Genomic DNA, 19,443 nt, shown 5'->3' with positions numbered 1-19,443 from the left:
GAGGATCAGTTGGGAGGACAGGCGCATCAACATCAGCATCCTGGAAGAAGCAAACATGACCAGCATCACCACCACAATAATGCAGTACCAATTACGATGGACAGGCCATGTCATTCGCATGCCCAATACACGTCTTCCTAAACAAATTTTGTACTCTCAGCTAAAGGAAGGTAGTCGAGCAACAGGGGGGCCGAAGAAACGTTTTAAGGACAACATCAAGGCCATTCTGAAGAAATTCAACATTACATCGAGCAACTGGGAAAACATTGCACTAGATAGAAGCACCTGGAAAAATTCCTTGCAGGATGGTGCAGCACATCATGAAATAGAACTTCGTCGTGCCGCAGAGACAAAGCGACAGCTTCGCAAGGAGAAAGAAGAAAAGGCTCAACCACCATCAAAACTCACTACCTACCCCTGCCCACACTGCACCAAAGTATGCAGATCCCGCATTGGCCTTTATAGCCATCTGAAGAACCACAAGTAGACCCAAAAGAGAGGACAGTCATACTCGATTCGAGTGACCGCCGATGATGAGCAGTGAAAAAGAATACCCAGAGACAAGGCACGGGTGGTGGGTCACCAAAAGCTGACCTCCCCCCAGCAGAGGCCAGCTTTGGAGCTAAATAAAGGCAGGCCTGTTGGAGGGGATCCTTGGGGGAAAAGAGACAAGCATAGGTCCCTCCCAAGATGCCACCTGCTTCATACAAGGTGTGTTCTTTCATCTCTACATGGGACACAATCACATTCTATAATCTATTTGGACTGTCTGACTTTGGCTTGCCTATTGCCTTGCAGTGTCTGGCAGCACTGTGTTAAAGCCACCAGCACGAGCACCAGACGATGCTGATCCAGTGAGTACTCCATCAAAGGCATACTGTACTCTCTCTGGATTCCAGAAGGTATAAGGTATCATGACAAACTTGTGAAAGTACTATTCAGTCTACAAAGGTGAGGAGTCATCATTTGGATCCATCACAAAATCTCATTTCTTTTACAGGACCCAGTGTCATTGGTGGACTGGACTGCACACACATGGATAAAAGCCCCCTCAGGTGCCCATGAGGCAGATTTTGTAAATATGAAATCTTTTCACAGCATTAATGTTCAGGTGAACATAACTTTTTGATTTTTTCCATTGAACACTGGCAAAATGACCTGGCTCAGTCCATGACTCCAGAATCTTTCAGACCTCTGAAATCTATCAGCGCCTATCACAAGGTAAGCCACACAACCCCTATTAATAACCACTTTTTACATAATGTCTGTGTCAAGAATATCACTCTGTTTATGAGGTAGTAATGATGAGATTTTGTGTTGACAGGTGAATACTGTAGTGTGTTGCTGGGAGACTGCCAGCCTTTTTTCCTGACACCTTTCACAGACCCTCAGGAAGCACAGCAGGCCTACAACTATGCCCATGCCAGGACCTGGGCCAGAGTTGAAATGACCTTTGGCCTCCTGAAGGCACGCTCTCACTGCCTTCATAAATTAAGGGTCAGCCCTGTGAGGGCATGTGACATTACTGTGGCTGCTGTCCTCCACAATGTGGCCTGCCTGAGGAAGGAGAGGGCATCCAGAGTGCCGCCAGCCATGGACTGGGACAATCCGGATGACGACAGTAGTCGGCTGCTGAGGGACCAATATGTGTTGAATTATTTTAGTTAGTATGTGTGCTTTCAATTTTGTTTTTTTATTGATTTGGCTTCTTTTGATGTTTGTGCTGTATACTGTTTGTAATACAAGCTTGCAAGGAGGCTACTGCATCCATTAATTGTCTTGTTTTCAGTTGTCTGAAATTGTCTGTTCAGTTAATGTGTATGGATTTGTCCTGCATTTATTTCAGTGTGCAGACATGCAGGGTGTGTTATATACAGACCTTTGAATGTGTATTTATCCTTTGGTTGTATAATATGCTTTGATTCTGTGCTTTCCATCTTGTAGAGTCACTGTGTGACTTCAGTTTCGAAAGGAGCTGATGGTTTACCTGCTTTGTTTTGTCCTTATTCAATAAAGAAACATAATGTTACACTCAAACTTCTCGAAGAAGGTAAATCTTCACAGAATGTTGCAAAAGATGTTGTTTGTTCCCAGTCAGCTGTGTCCAAAATCTGGACCAAGTACACATCAAATGGAAAGGTTGTAAAAGGAAAGCGTACTGGTAGACCAGAAAGACTTCAAAGCACCAAGACAGAAAACTTAAAGCAATATGCCTTGAAAACAGAAAATGTACAACAAAACAAATGAAGAACAAATGGGCAGAAAGTGGAGTCAATGTCTGTGACCGGACTGTAAGAAATCGCCTAAAAGACATGGGATTTACATACAGAGAAGCCAAATGAAAACCATCATTAACATCTAAACAAGGTTTCAGTGGGTTAAAGAAAGACAATCTTGGACTGTGGATGACTGGATGAGAGTTATATTCAGTGATGAATCACGAATCTGCATTGGGCGGGGTGATGATGCTGGAACTTTTGTTCGGTGCCGTTCCAATGAAATTTATAAAGAAAAATGCCTGAAGAAAACATGCAAATTTCCACAATCATTAATGATATGGGGTTGTATGTCAGGTAAAGATATGGGAGAGATGACAGTCATTACATCTTCTATAGATGCACAAGTTTATGTTGAGATTTTGGACACTTTTCTTATTCCATCAATTGAAAGGATGTTTGGTGATGGTAGCATCATTTTTCAGGATGATAATGGGCAAAATCTGTGAAAACATTCCTACAGGAAAGATATATAATGTCAATGGCATGGCCTGCCAATAGTCTGGACCTCAATCCAATTGAAAATGGTCCACGAAAAGGCTCCAACCTGCAAAGCTTATCTGGCAACTGCAATAAGACAAAGCTGGAGACAGATTGATGAAGTATATTGTTTGTCATTAGTTCAATCCATTCCTCAGAGAATTCAAGCTGCAACAAAGTACTAGTAGTGTTTTTATTTGGTGATTCCATTTAATTTTCCTCAGATTTGTTTGATTCCATATTTTTTTCCTCTGTTTGATCTGTAAAAACAGTTGTAATTGACTATAGTTATCTTTCTTTGGTTTTTTAAAAAGTACAGCCAGAAGTTTGGATTGTTGAGTGAACATTATTTTGTGTCATATAAGTGCTTGTTTTTTTTTCAACACAATTAAACATTTGAACGAACATCATCTGAGAGGGGTGACTTCATACTTTTCACCAGGGATTGTTGTTCACAGTCTTTGTAATGTGTTTCAGCAAAACACTTTAAAAAATTTTACTGTGTTTACAAACAATTCTCTGAAATGACTTTACAAGGACCTTTGTCTGAAATTCATTGGCTCCAAGTGAAAGTTATTTTCATAGCTCAAACTTAGTGGGGGTACATTTTAATACAAATTACTAGACTATGATACCAGTGGTTTGAAGGATTTATAGACATTCAGTATATAGCCGCTACGCATTAAACCTTTACCGACATTGTTCAAAATAAAACAATAGATGTGTTTCACATTGTATAGAAGTTCTGAGCTGATCGTGGCTTGTTTTCATTGCAAACATTTATTAAAATTTATGATGCAACAACGGTATCTCTCATAAATGCATGGAACAGCTCATGGAATGACAGATGAAACATTGAGGAAAAGTACAGAAAAATAAAATGCATGTGATGTATGTGCCATTCCACTGCAACGTGATAGAAAAGGATCAAAACTCCACCCTTTGTTTTTCACCCGGTTCTGAATGTTTTTACACTTAGCATGTTGTGTTTATTAAAAAATCTAATAAAACAAATTACGAAACAAGGCATGCATAATATTTTAATCCACAATGAAATTAAAAACCATATAGGACATCTTTAAAAATAAACTCATGTATGGCATTTATATAAATTACACACGGTCCGTTTTATTGGTTACTTTCTGTGCGTTGAGTATTTCTCTCCAATTCTCATTCTTGATCAAGGCAGCTATAGTAGAACTGCTTACATCATCAAGACAACTAGATTTTCCACTCCTTGCTATTGTTATTATTGGTTAGCGCTTAAATGTTATAATCTATAGGTATTTGTGTAAGTGGTGTGCTGCCCCCTTGCTCAGACAACTATGAGACACTTGTGGTCACAGTAAAGATATTCTTCCATAGCTTTGCTGTTTATTGACATGTGTATCTTAAATTCCAAGCCATAATTAAAAAGAAAACGATTGGTCGATCCATTTCAAGAGGCTTTGAGTATCGGAATGTGGCAGTACATTTAACTTCTAGAAACAAAAACAGATATGCAATTCAGGATGACCACACCGACAGACTCTTGGCACAGACAGTCAGAACTTCATCCTGAGGACTGTGGCCACTTATTCCTTCCTGTTTGAAGTTTCTATTGTGATTTTGATGCACTTCTATTAAATCTTTCTGAACTGGACTTGACGGTACACATGTAGCATCATCATTTACAGTAGCTGCATTCTTTTTACAGCTCTAGAGGTGAGAACAGAAATGGATAAATGACATAAAAAACACCAATTACAAAGAAAGTAGATGTTAATGCAAAGATTTCATTGTTTTGGATTTATCAGAATCGCTGATAGTTTGTTACTTTCATAAGAAATAACGCGAGAAAACGGTTGATCAACTTGGACCCATGAACAATAACAGTCCATTGGAGTTTTTCTGAGAGTGAAGGCAGGCTGTATGTGGCGCTGTTCGATGGCTCGTTTTCTAGTCAATGTATTGCGAGAGCCAGCGGAAACCTTCGCCGTAGCCCTGTCTCTTCAGCACGCTGCACATGAACACCTCCAGTGGTCTCGTGTTCAGCTCTTTGAGAGGAACGTTGCCCTAAAGAGACAGACGAAACGCATTCATGTAAGAAATAACATGATCTGTTAGATATCCCCAATATATTTTGTAGAACTTTAAAACATGGTTAGTTCCAAAAAAGTTACTGTCCATGCTGACATCTTACCTTGCCTGTTGTCTGACCGTATAGTCCAAAGATCTCACGTAGTTTCTCCTCACTAATGGCTTCTGGTTTATCAATCTTGTTGCCAAGAATTAAGATTGGCACATTTCCAATGGTTTCATCTGTCATGAGTGCCTGTTATTCATGAAAAAAACGATACACAAAACGCCATGAGATGCCACCCCATCCTGCAAACATGCCATGAGTATTCAAGAAAATAATGTTCTTAAGCTTACGTCAAGTTCTGTTTTGGATTCGGCCAGCCTGCCGTGATCTATGCAGTCAACAAGGAAGACGATGCCATTAATGGCTGGGAGGTAGTTCTTCCATACCCGTCGAGCTGAACGACAATACAACCAAACTATAAGCATGAGGCCAATCTCATTTAGACAGACGCTAAGGTGTTTATTCATCTACTTACCTTGAGCATGGCCACCCAGGTCAAAGGTGGTGAAGGTCATGCCAGCAATCGTCAGCTCTTCTGAGGCTGTAAAGGGAAATAGACAAACAATTAAATCAAAGACTGTGGCCTGATGCACAAAATGAGCTTAACAAACACTTTTTTTACTTCATAAAACCTGATAAATCCAACTTGGGTTAAATTGACTTAATCTCTCTGATTCTGCTGTTTATCCGGTTTCTTAAAGGGCCTGTTTATCCTGATCCCATTTTACAAACTTTAGTTAGTGTGTAAAGTTGTTGTTAGAGCATAAATAATACCTGTAAAATGATAAAGCTCAAAGTTCACCGGCAGGCGATATATTTTCTTTAACAGAATTCCCCTTACAAAGCCTACAGTGAACGAACGGCTGGTTTGGACTACACAGTTCTCTACTTCCCGGTTGAATGACGTCAATAAAAAGTTTTTGACCAAACTCCGCCCACAGGAATACGTCAGTCGCCAGCTAAGCTCAACGGCTCTGGCTAAGCTAAGCTGCTGTCGAATCACAACACACTAAACAAACTACACAATCAGAACTCGTTACGGATTTCTAAAGGAGGGACTTCATAGGACAAGGAAGACATCAGCCCATACCATGAAAACAGCGGTATAGAGAAAAGTTAATTGTGTGAAAAATACTGTGTTTTTACACACAAAACATGAACACATATTACTGTAAACACAATCACAGCTTCAAAAACACAGGAAAAACGGGATGATAATTACTCATACACGTGTTCTCATTAAAGGCAGACAGATTCAACAAAGGAGGAGTTTAAACCCACGTTAAAGTCACCATAAAACGTAAGTACTGATTGTCTAATTTTTCCAGTGGTGACATATATCCGTAACGGTAGAAAAAAGGTGGAGCTGTTCTTGAATTCGTCCATCAAGAATTGATTGGATCGTTTGAAGTAGGGTCATGATGCTAATTGCTGTGATCTTTTCCCGGACTCCGCCCACTTGGCATACCATATGAGAGATCGTTTCGAGGAGGGAAGGAGATTTGCATTTTTGATTAAAGATTGAGGCCACGTGAATTAAAAAAAAATACTGAAGCTCATAAATAAAGTCATTTGTAAAAAATATTCCAAAACAAATTACAGTTTTTAATTTAATATCGACTTTAACCGCAGAAAGCAGTGTTCACAGTTTGCTTTTGATAAAAGCCCAAGTTCTCCATTGATAATAATAATAAATTTCATGTAATTATAGTTAATATAAAAATATGTTTAACATTCACCCAATTTAGTATTAGTGAAAATAATACATGTAAAATAAAATGTTAATAATGACAAGTCCAAGATAATGAAATCGCATTCTGGCCCCATCAATTCCAAAGTAAACACAATCCTCTTCCACTGATTCAAGGTCCAGTTCTGACACTCGTGTTCCCATTTTATGCACTTTCAGTGTTGGACAGGGGTTACTATAGCTGTGTAGCCGTAGATGCACTGTGTGCTGACATATTACTCCCATAACTTTGAATAGATTTTTATATTGCTTGTTGTAAAGACCTTCTATTGGCTTGGACCAGACAGGACAGTCTTCGTTCATCATTGAGCCTTGTGCACCCAACCCTCTATTGCCAGATTTGTCTCTCCTTGGACCACTTTTCCTAAATTCTCACCACTGCTGACCTGGGAGCAACCCATAAGCCTTACCATAACAATTTGACAGGTGGTCAAAACCCCTCAGATCCATTTGTTAGAACCATTTTTTTTGCATCAAACATGCGATTATGAGAAAGTAAAAGTGACAAGCTTGTCAAGTATGCAACGCATACTCGAAATGTGAGCTCTGCATTTAATCCATCCAGTGAGTAGTGAACACACGTACTGCAAGTCTTGAACACACACATAGAGCAGTGGGCAGATATCCCACCGCCCAGGGATCAATTAGGGTAAGGCGCCTTGCTCAAGGAAACCACAGTTGCAACCCGCCGGCCGCGAGCCTCGGACCGGCAAGTGGTTACAAGCCCGATGCTCTAACCACTAAGCTACAACTGCCCCGAACTGATTTGCTTACCATCTGATCTACCCAGAAAAATGTGTGGCCTTATTAGATGATCAATGGCTTCACCTGTTGTGATTGATCATAATGTTTTTTTTGGCTCATACAAACACACACGTTCAACACACCAAGACACCTGAGCATTTTAAGAACACATTGGTTAAAATAACATTACCCCCAATGATACATAATTGACTTTAATATCAGTGTGCAATGTTTGGCAGTAGAAATTTAATCTATAATAAACCTGTATTTAAATATTAAAACCATTATTCATAATTATGAAAAAAAAGTGAATTAGGAAGTGTAATTCTCCTTTACTTTGATAAATTTTGTTATGTACTGGCCTAATACTACAATCATTGAAATTCATTGTTTTCTCATTAATCTACACTTAATTTCCCATAATGACCAAGTGAAAACTACATTTTACAAATGTCTGTAAATGTTTTCAAACTAATTTATGAAATAGCAATATATACTTACTTGGGTGTAAGGTTGGCACGTGCTGACCCAGTCTGTCATCTTTAAGCATATGGAGTAGGGTCGTCTTGCCAGCATTGTCCAGGCCAAGAAATACTAGTTTGCCCGACTTCTTATACAGCCCTAAAACAAGGAGAAAGAGACTTTATAGAGTCCTCAAGCCCTTCATCAAGATGATTTCAAAATGAAGAAAGAACGAACGAACGTTGACAAACGACAATGAACACAAAACCACACAAGTGCAGTCTCAACAGCAGCTGCTCATAGTCATAGATTTCCTATATGCTATACGTATAACAATAATATATCACCTATAAACAATTATATACTACTAAATTAATGCCAGTTATTTAGACATGGTTCAGAATTGCAGGGGTCACAAAATCGCTAGCCTGACGTCGTGGGGCTATTGTGCCTTCCATTTGGGTTACCAAAATGTATCTCTGCCATGCCCATCGGGCTATCTTAGGGAGGAAAAATATTATTTAATGCTTTTGCATTCTCTCACACATTTGATTGGGTAATTATGTTTTATGTAATCCGGGCTTTGAAATTGCATTTGAATGGGCACTCGCTTGTTAGTTTTACTTTCCATTCACGATTGCTCAAACTGTATTGATTTGTCATTGATTTATCTGGATCTGTGGCACATTCCCTCCAATTTCCTCCAACTTCGTCAGCAGTTTGAATGGAAAACACACAACATAACAGCCTGAGTGACACTTTTTCTGCACCTGTTACATCTGTTTGTGCATGAGGTCATGTCCATAAATCACGCAATAAGTCAATAAAGGAATTATCATGACATGCCTAAGGTCATTTTCTAATAACACCCTAATAACTGAACACAGAACTTGCCAGCATCGATCAATAGCGATGTTCTTTTATTTACCATGAAAACTATACCTGTTAAAACGTAATAACTACAGTTGAAATGTATACAACTCACTTATGTTACGTACGATTTATTTGTTTCAGGTAAAGACAAAAATGCAGACATCAGACTGCACAATGTTTGATGAAAAAGGAAACATAAGAAATACATGATATTTACAGTGTGAAAAACAACTTTGTAAAAAACTTAATACAGTAGCAGAATACAGTTACTAGTTGCAATCTCTATAATTTAATTACAATTATTTTCTTACCAAAATACAAAAGGCAATATTCTAATTCTGGTGAATGTTAAATTTGAACTGATTTTAAAATTCGACTCAATTATGACTGAACTAATCTCTCCATTCAGTCATCAGGGTGCCATTAAACAAAGAGATGAACACAGAGAACATGTAACGACATCCCGATGACTGAACAAAGAGATGAGCTAAAGACACCCCGAACACAGAGAACATGTAACAACATCCCGATGACTGAACACAGAGATGAGCTAAAGACACCCCGAACACAGAGAACGTATAACGACATCCCGATGACTGAACAAAGAGATGAGCTAAAGACACCCCGAACACAGAGAACGTATAACGACATCCCGACGACTGAACAAAGAGATGAGCTAAAGACACCCCGAACACAGAGAACGGTTAACGACATCCCGACGACTGAACAAAGAGATGAGCTAAAGACACCCCAAACACAGAGAACGTATAACGACATCCCGATGACTGAACACAGAGATGAGCTAAAGACACCCCAAACACAGAGAACGTATAACGACATCCCGATGACTGAACACAGAGATGAGCTAAAGACACCCCGAACACAGAGAACGGGAAACGACATCCCGGCGACTGAACAAAGAGATGAGCTAAAGACACCCCGAACACAGAGAACGGGAAACGACATCCCGATGACTGAACAAAGAGATGAGCTAAAGACACCCCGAACACAGAGAACGTGTAACGACATCCCGATGACTGAACAAAGAGATGAGCTAAAGACACCCCGAACACAGAGAACGGGAAACGACATCCCGACGACTGAACAAAGAGATGAGCTAAAGACACCCCGAACACAGAGAACGGTTAACGACATCCCGACGACTGAACAAAGAGATGAGCTAAAGACACCCCGAACAAAGAGACCGGGTAACGACATCCCGACGACTGAACAAAGAGATGAGCTAAAGACACCCCAAACACAGAGAACGTATAACGACATCCCGATGACTGAACACAGAGATGAGCTAAAGACACCCCGAACACAGAGAACGGGAAACGACATCCCGACGACTGAACAAAGAGATGAGCTAAAGACACCCCGAACACAGAGAACGGGAAACGACATCCCGACGACTGAACAAAGAGATGATCTAAAGACACCCCGAACACAGAGAACGGGTAACGACATCCCGACGACTGAACAAAGAGATGAGCTAAAGACACCCCGAACACAGAGAACGGGAAACGACATCCCGACGACTGAACAAAGAGATGAGCTAAAGACACCCCGAACACAGAGAACGTGTAACGACATCCCGACGACTGAACAAAGAGATGAGCTAAAGACACCCCGAACACAGAGAACGGTTAACGACATCCCGACGACTGAACAAAGAGATGAGCTAAAGACACCCCGAACACAGAGAACGGGAAACGACATCACGATGATTGAACAAAGAGATGAGCTAAAGACACCCCGAACTAGGGATGGGCATAATTAATCGACGATCGATAATTGATTGTTAAGAATTTCGTCGATCACGTTAATTTGTTATCAATTAATCGAATGCATTTTTTTATCTAACTCCTGTTTCACAAATACTCCGTATGCAGTGCGTTTGCGTATATGTGCAGCGAATCCGTCAAGCACCCGTTGCAGTGTGCTGCTGACCGCTTATTCTGCATATAAAACGTTCATGTGATTTGACACTTTCTGTGAACACTTTTCCGCATAAACAATAGAACAAAGCATCATTTTTTTTCACAAAACGATATATTTTAGATATTATTTGACAGACTAGTAAGTGTGGATTAAGGATGTTTAAAATCTCTAGCCTGGTGGTCAGGATCTGAATGGATCAAATCAGCAGTTTTGCAATGCTTTATTTATCTCCACATATATCATAAATAAAAATAAGCAGAGTAACTTTGCAACTCTACCCTTCCACATTATATATTTCCTACTATGTATGTATATGATTTCCAAATAATAAACGAGAGTATTCAACGACAAAAATCGTCTCATATGGAAATAAATCCTCACAATATTATTATTTCTCAAAACTTTATGACAAAAATAAGCAACTGTATTCCTACAGTTATTCAAAGATGCAGACATTATTCCGCATATAATTTGAATATTATATAAAAGTATTCATTTAACGGCACGTTTCATATGGCAAATAAATATCCTCACATTAACATAACAGCATAATGAAATTAATAAACAGACAATGAAACAGGATTGAAATATAAATTGTATTATTATTACCGGAAAAAAGCAATATTGCTAAAATAATCTCTGAGGTAAATGCGTCAAAAACGCTGTTACCCGCACAATAGATCTAAATGAGCAATAACAGTGAAAAAAAGCATTATTAGGCCATGTCTCAAAACTTTATATGACAAAATATATTTAAAAGTAATGTATACTTACAGTTATTCAAAGATGCACACATTATTCCATATTACTCCCGTTTATGAGCACGTTTGTCTCTGGCCTCGCTCTGTTATGTAATAGATTGACAGGTGCGCATCTCCGTCTTTCAAACATATATAATTTTGTAATTACTACCTTAGGAAAATTAGCCATGATTTTATCATTGTGAAAATGTTTTTTTTTTTTTGCAGATAAAAAAAGTTTTGTATTTACGCAAATTTACTACAAATAACATGGGTATGGTATATTGTGGAGTTGGAGACCATAGTTAATTTGTGTCTACTGTTGTTTTACAACAAATAAAAACTAAAAGACTATGTTAGTATAATTAAACAGTGAATGAGGCTCACAAAACGCACGCTGTTTCACACATACTCTGTATGCGGAATAAGCCAAGTTAGCGCTGAGGTGCATCCCAGTCAGTCTCCTCAGAGCGGCTGTTTTCGGCGGCGGCTGGACTGACGGTCACCATGGGTTGCGGTCGCGTCTGACCCCAAAACATGTTTTTATTTCTCAAAAAAAAAATCAGTAGACTGGTGCAGAAGTTTTATGCGAGTTACTAAAGTAAGTTATTTTTCACGAGGCTTTAATGCCTAATTTGTTATAGCCTAATGTTAGGAAGGCTAATATCTTGCACTTTCTTCTGGCTTAAATAATTTTGAGTTACATTTTGACAAAACCTTTCAGATCTAAGTATTATGTTTTTTGTTTAATTTAATGTTAAACATGAATCTGTTTTTTGTTTTTTGTTTTATTTTGGAACTAATGAGGTCTCTGTTTAAGAACGCTGGCTCGCAGCTGCAGGTTCCGCTGCTTTAGAGCACCGCACATGCAGGCACATATATGTTTGAAACATAGTTTAACTGTCTGCCACAAGTTGATCTTGTAATAAAGGTCTCATCGAGGAAAAACACGCTGTATATTTGTATTCATTGCATTTTTTAAGTATAAAAGTTAAATAACAAATTTTATTATAAAAATATTAATGATTAATCGATAGTCGATCGTTAATTCTCCCGACGATCGACAAAGAAAACTTAATCGAATGCCCATCCCTACCCCGAACACAGAGAACGGGTAACGACATCCCGACGTCTGAACAAAGAGATGAGCTAAAGACACCCCGAACACAGAGAACGGTTAACGACATCCCGACGACTGAACAAAGAGATGAGCTAAAGACACCCCGAACACAGAGACCGGGAAACGAAATCCCGACGTCTGAACAAAGAGATGAGCTAAAGACACCCCGAACACAGAGAACGGGTAACGACATCCCGACGACTGAACAAAGAGATGAGCTAAAGAGTAAAGACACAAAACACTAAACAGAGATAAATGAATGATTGACACTGTGATAACTGAACACAGAGGGAAGCTAATGACACCCCAATAAATACATTTCACCTAAATAAATACATGAGTGTTTTAAACAGAGGAGCAGAAACAGCAGTTAATCATCATTTAAATATTTCACATTGTGTTTTTGTATATATAAAAAAAACATTATGTAAGAAAGAGGGGGAAGACAAAAAGTGAAATATCAAAAAAAAATGTTTCAGTTTGAATAAGTTAAGATAAGTGTTGATGCTTTGATACATCAATCCACTGAGGACAAACAAGAAAAACAAGGTCTGCAGGAGCAGTCGAGAGTAAGTTTTCCTGCAACAGAAAACAGGACATGATTCATCTGTGACGTACTGATACTTCCCAACAGCTTGATGGCACAAATTGCAAAGGCATCTGACTTGATAAGAAATCAGTTTATTATATCATGTATATTCCTCCCATTACAAATAAACATAAAATCGACAATGCAATTAGTTGTTGCAGCTCTAGGGGAAACTATAACTTTGCAATCAAAAGGGGCGAAAAAAACATCAGATAGTCAGATAGATGGATGGATAGGTAGGTAGATAGCTGGGTGGATGTATGGATGGGTAGATAGAGAGGAAATTTGTTTCCATGATAAGTGCCATCAGCTGCTTTACGCACCTACTAGGGCTGTGCAAAAAATCAGTTTCATCAGTAAAGCCAGTTCCGTGAATAGAAGTAAATCGTAAATTAAAAGTGAAGCGACATTTACTACACAGAGCCGTGGTTCACATAGAAGCTAGGCAAAATCGCATTTATAATCGAGGAAAATCGACTTTGCATAACTTCTCTGTGAACTACGGCTCTGTGTAGTAAACGCCGCTTCACTTCTAATTTACGATTTACTTCTATTCACGGAACCGGCTTTACTGATGAAACTGATTTTTTGCACAGCCCTAGTAGGTGCGTACATAACACAATCACAAGCATAACATGATTATAATGAATTGGGTCACAATGACAAGAGAATTGCAGTTTGAGCCTCAGAATCTCTCAGGTTTCACTTGTGCTGCAACTAACAACTACTGTGCACTAGGGATGCTCCGATCAGGATTTTTGCAGCCGATACCGATCACCGATTTGTAATCTTCGTGATCGGCCGATACCGATTCCGATACCGATTTTTTTAAAGCTGATATGCAAGCTTTTTGATGACTAACTGTTACAATCTTTCTAAATAAAATAATACCACTGATGTTGCCTTTGTTATATTACTTGCAGTAATTAGGTATATTATTGTTTTAATAGAGACTCAAATAAATAAGCACAACAAATATTTATTCTGCAAAGAGAAATTTAATATGGCTTTAAAAAGGCTTATGTCTCCTAAAAGTACTGAAAATAAAACACTTCACAGACTTTACTGTAGTAATTAAATATACACGCATTCGTATGAAGTATAAAAATTCTTTAGTCAAGAGCAGAGAGTGATTTTATTGAGAGATGAATTAGGTTACTGCAGCTTTAAGACGTGAGGGAGAGATCGCTCTGTTCACGTGCACTGATGACAGGCTGCTGTGTGTGTGGCCGGCGGCTGAACGCAGACAAGCAGCTGTGAGGAAAATTAAAGTTTAAACGCTCAAAACTTTAAGACGCATGCAAATAAGAAACTTTTGGCATGAGGATGCAATTGTCCGTGATAGATATGTGTTGTATACGCTGTTTGATGGGGTTGTGAAGACGCCTCGCGCTGTTTACCGGAGCGCGTCCTCATACGCATATCTCTGTAAAGGCAAAGAGAGACATACAAATCTGCACGCTGCACATGAGCAACAGGTTGTAAAAATGCTTATGATGCTTTACAACCTGTTGCTCATGTGCAGCGTGCAGATTTGTATGTCTCTCTTTGCCTTTACAGAGATATGCGTATGAGGACGCGCTCCGGTAAACAGCGCGAGGCGTCTTCACATCCCCATCAAACAGCGTATACAACACATATCTATCACGGACAATTGCATCCTCATGCCAAAAGTTTCTTATTTGCATGCGTCTTAAAGTTTTGAGCGTTTAAACTTTTATTTTCCTCACAGCTGCTTGTCTGCGTTCAGCCACCGCCTACGTAAAAAATGTCTTTAATTGCAACCGCATTCAGGATCCTTTTGATGACAAAAGTAAACAGAAAGATCGGTTTATGAGATCGGCAGATTTAGCGAGCACCGATCGAGTCATTTAATGCCATTATCGGCCGATACCGATCGGCGGCCGATCGATCGGAGCATCCCTACTGTGCACCAAGGTCGAAGTGCTGCAAACTAAGTGCTCTTCCACCATACAATATAGTTCTCATTTTTTATCCACTTAAAAAAATTTCCACGTTTTATTTTGTGCCACCAAAGTTACTGGTGTAACTACTCATGTAACAGTCTTTAAATAGGGAAAACATGGAAGTGTTTGGTGGCTTCTAAATTCATCCCTGTTTGGATCCTAAGGAATAAATGGGGCTAGGCTAAATGCTAACACATTCACAACATGCTGTACAGAGATTAAATGTACGTATTGAAAAAACATAGGTATGTATTAATTTGTTTAAGTTGAGGTAAGAACATAGCAATATATTGGAAAACTGTTGTGTTTGAATGTTTGATTAAAGGGCACCTATTCATGTTTTTACATTTCTGTGTTGTGCAAATGATGACACATCGTCTCCAAGGTAAATCTCTTTTTCTGGACTACAACAAACACACGGATTGTAGGCAACAGTTAACTTCCTGAGATTGGTGATGTAGACAAGACCGACATTATGTTAATTATGTTAATGAAATACAGCCTGTAAGTTAACTCCTGTTTGCATCGCATTGTGACCGAATCTTTCAAACATGGTATGGAGCGTCACATTTCTGGCTGACGTCAGAGGTATTCAGGCCAATCACAACGCACGGATTAGCTGGCCAATCAGGGACACATCGCTTTTCAAATCGATGAGCTTTGTACAAAATCTGTGGGTTTCAGGAAGAGAGTGAAATCTGGAGCTACAAAAATGTACGGTATGTGGAAAAGAATGTGTTTTTTTAACCATAAACCATGCAAACACATTGTATTATACCAAATACACAAAATAACGTTGTTTTTTGAGCAATGAAATAGGTGTGTAACATTATACTAGACCCTTGCATCACAGGAGATCTTAAAGCTGTCTGTCTCAATGTCAATAAAACATATTTAATAAATATTAATATAGTTTAATTTTTGTGCGTGCCAAATCTATTAGTTTTACAAGTAATTTTAATGTATGGATGTGTTCATTTTAGTGTTCATTTTGCAATTTTCTCTGTCAACTTAAAACATGTGTAGTGCTGTCATGTTTTGTCAGATTCCAACAAATCATGCATTGTTTTAAAGTTTTTTAATAGAGAATGTCAAAATATAAAAAACACATTTTTGTAAATTTGCTCATTCCGACTCAATTTGCCAGCATGGATCACAAATGATGCAGCAGCAAACAGAAATGGAGAAAGAAAAGGGTCCTCTGAAAGAAAAATATACAAAATAATGGCTGATGGTTCTGTTGAAAATGTAAACAGGCTGGTGTGAACATACATTTGCATAAAGCATCTATATTTGTCCACACCCATGTTGATTAGAGTATTAAAAATTCTTCAATAATGTTAAATTAGGGTAAATTCGATCATGCAATTAATCTAGATTAAATATTTTAATCGATTGGCAGCCCTAAAATATATATACACACACAAACACATACATACAATACTGTGGAAACGTCTTAGGCCACCATGCCACCATTAGATTTGTCGTTTTTGAAATGGTGATCATATATAATTAATCTCAGTCTCCTTATTAGAATACAACCAAAAAATACAGGAAATGTGTATATAGTATCAAAAACAGTTTAAAGTATAAGCTTATGTGTCAAGTTTTTAGGGTAAACTCCACTTCCACTTGAGCAATAGCAGGATCTCCTTAACCTATATGATATAAAATCCTAATCTCTAATTCTAATCAAATGACTTCAGTCTACTCATAAAAGCTCATGATGTGTTTAGTGACAAGAGAGGTCACACTAAATACTGACTTGATGCCTGAAGACGACATTTAGCTCTAAAAATTGTATTTTGTGTACATATTTCCTGTATTTTCTGTTTGTTTCTTCATAAAAAGAGTGAAGGAGTTATATGAATGGACTTTCAAACTTCGCTAAAACAACAAAGCTGTTGCACAGTACTGTACATACATGCTTATATTAACATTTAGACGACACTTTTATTCAAAGTGACTTAGAAAAGCAAGGACAAAACAAACAAAGGTTTAGGGTTAACAAAGGCAAAAACAGAAAAAAAACAAGAATTTAATAACTTACTTAGGAAATGTAGAACGCTACTGAAACCACTATAAACCCAATCAAATATGAAGGACATATCCAGGCCGTCAGAATTCTCGAAAGGAAATTAATAAAAAAAAGTTTAAGAAAACCATGTGACACTGACCAAATTACAATTAACCAATAAAGCAATAAAAACATTATAAGTACCAGACAAAGAAAAAGTGTTAAAGAGCAAAAGCTATTCAAACATCAGAAGAGCTCATTTAACATATCCACCAGTTCTCATTAATGGTATAGTTCACACAAAAATGAAAATTCTGTCTTCATTATGGTGAATAAATAATATTGTTACAAAAATGCATAAAGGTCTTTGTTTTGTATGTATTTGTATTTTCATTTTTGGGTGAACTATCCCTATAGATGTTAGTTCTAGATTCTAGACACAGAAAGACAACCACTGGATTCAATAATATTACCAGGTAAACTTTAGATACATCATCACTTTTTTTACTTTAAGAAATGTGCATGTCTAACATTACTGATGCTTTTAAAACTACTAGCCTACTGAATTAATTCTATGTAACATTAAGAATGGTTCATAAGTTGATTAGTGCTACAATAAAACACATGCACGCGCACAGGCATGGTAGAAAAGCTATGTTGCTCATTCAAGATAAGGTTCAAAAACAGGTATGAATAATGCAAAACAAAACTGATTCTCCTGGTGATAAGCCTGATTTAAAACTTTAAAAAGCATAAGTCATAGTCTAGTTGTCCACGTGGGCTTCAGGTCCAGTGTTTGACTGAACGTCAGTAGATATAACAGAATCTGTGTGACAAGCGGCTCAAATTACACAAGCTGTCATTAGTGGACTAAAGAACAGCAGTAGTAAAGGTGAAGGACACATGTTGACAGATGAGATACACGTCAGCACGTCACCGCCTCTGATCTGTGGATCTGACACTGTCTGTCTGTTACTCACAAACAGAGGAGTGCTTTCTAAACTACAAATACATTCACTAACAGAAACAAACACAAAAATACAGTACTAACACAAAGTAAGCTAATTTATAATATATCGTATATAGAAAACAAAACGCAATCTCACTGTGAGATTACGAATTCTGCCATTCATAGTAGTTTGCTTTAATATTCTGTCATTAGACGAAGATAGATCATCTAAATACATAACCAACAATAACCAATAAAATATGAGTAAAAATATTGAAAAATAAAGAGAGAAGTATTCAACGATTAACAATTGAATGTAATCATTAACGAGTAACAAACAATACGTGAGCGTATTTGATCCGATCTGGTCTGGTGTTAATTTGAGCGTAATGTCATTTGTAAGGATGATCTTAATGATTGTATGCATGTGTAAGTTATGTACGTACGTGTCATTGCTGATGATGCTGATCTAGCAGCGCTACACAGATAAAGCCACGTAAACATCAAAATAGCCAATCAATCACATATGTCAGTTCTCATAGGAGTGTGATTGTGGTTATTGGATATAGATAAGTCTGATTTGTGTTAACTTAATAGACTTCACTGTTACACAACTGTATGCGGCTAAATTCTAACATTAGCTTTAGCATGAGCGCCCGGCAGAGGCGAAACGTCACACATCGAGGAGAAAAACACATAATAAAACATGTTCATTAACATTAAACATACCTCGAATGTATCAACAGATGGGTGGAAGTTTTTTCTCTGGTGCTGAATGAGTGAGTATTAAAGAAAAGTTGGGTGAAGATACTCTCAGCTCACAGCCACGACACACAGCAATGGCTCCACTTCCGCTGCGTGTCACACTCGAAACTGTCCGGCACTGAAACAAGCTACACAAACAACCATGACAGCACAAGACCTATTTGATATAAATGCGTTCACAAGGCTTAGTCTATGCCTAATCACACAGAGAATTAACAACAATTAATTTTAGATATGACATTTCGGTCTATTTAACTTATGCATATAACTTAGCATAATAAAGACACAGTAAAATGATAACATTGAATGTAATAATTCAACGAGCAACATTTTTAGTAGTTAATTACAAAATAATACATTTGCATTTTTGCGACACATATTTCTTAAACGGTAATTGCATACGGTTTGCCCTATTATTTTCTAGAATTTTAAAGAGTTAATGTCGAATACTTTAAGGTGTGTTTTTAGAAACCCGCTGCCACGGGACGTGTTTCCGTTACGGGCGAAAGCGATACTCCACAGGAAATGCCACGTGTACCAAGTGCGCATGCGTGATTTTAGAGCTAGCGCTTGACTTCCGGCGAGCGGAAGGTGCTGGTTTATCGGGTGTGATTACGAGTACAAGGAATGGACTGAACCATG

The 19,443-nt window shown here is 38.1% G+C and overlaps 1 protein-coding gene across 1 annotated transcript; it reads right to left on the bottom strand.

Moving 5' to 3' along the window:
* Positions 1-3,517: 3,517 nt before the first annotated feature.
* Positions 3,518-19,385, bottom strand: sar1b (secretion associated, Ras related GTPase 1B). Its single transcript, XM_055179635.2, has 8 exons — positions 19,252-19,385; positions 18,766-18,929; positions 17,121-17,196; positions 7,877-7,996; positions 5,357-5,422; positions 5,172-5,275; positions 4,939-5,070; positions 3,518-4,811 (listed from the first exon to the last, which is right to left on the bottom strand). The coding sequence occupies exons 3-8, from the start codon at positions 17,176-17,178 to the stop codon at positions 4,695-4,697; spliced, it is 597 nt and encodes a 198-aa protein (XP_055035610.1). The 5' UTR covers positions 17,179-17,196; positions 18,766-18,929; positions 19,252-19,385; the 3' UTR covers positions 3,518-4,694.
* Positions 19,386-19,443: the final 58 nt, after the last annotated feature.

This window comes from Misgurnus anguillicaudatus, chromosome 9 (assembly GCF_027580225.2).
Source record: "Misgurnus anguillicaudatus chromosome 9, ASM2758022v2, whole genome shotgun sequence".
Taxonomy (NCBI): domain Eukaryota; kingdom Metazoa; phylum Chordata; class Actinopteri; order Cypriniformes; family Cobitidae; genus Misgurnus; species Misgurnus anguillicaudatus.
The sequence above is the reverse complement of the archived record's forward strand: the minus strand, read 5'-3'. Positions and strand labels throughout refer to the sequence as shown.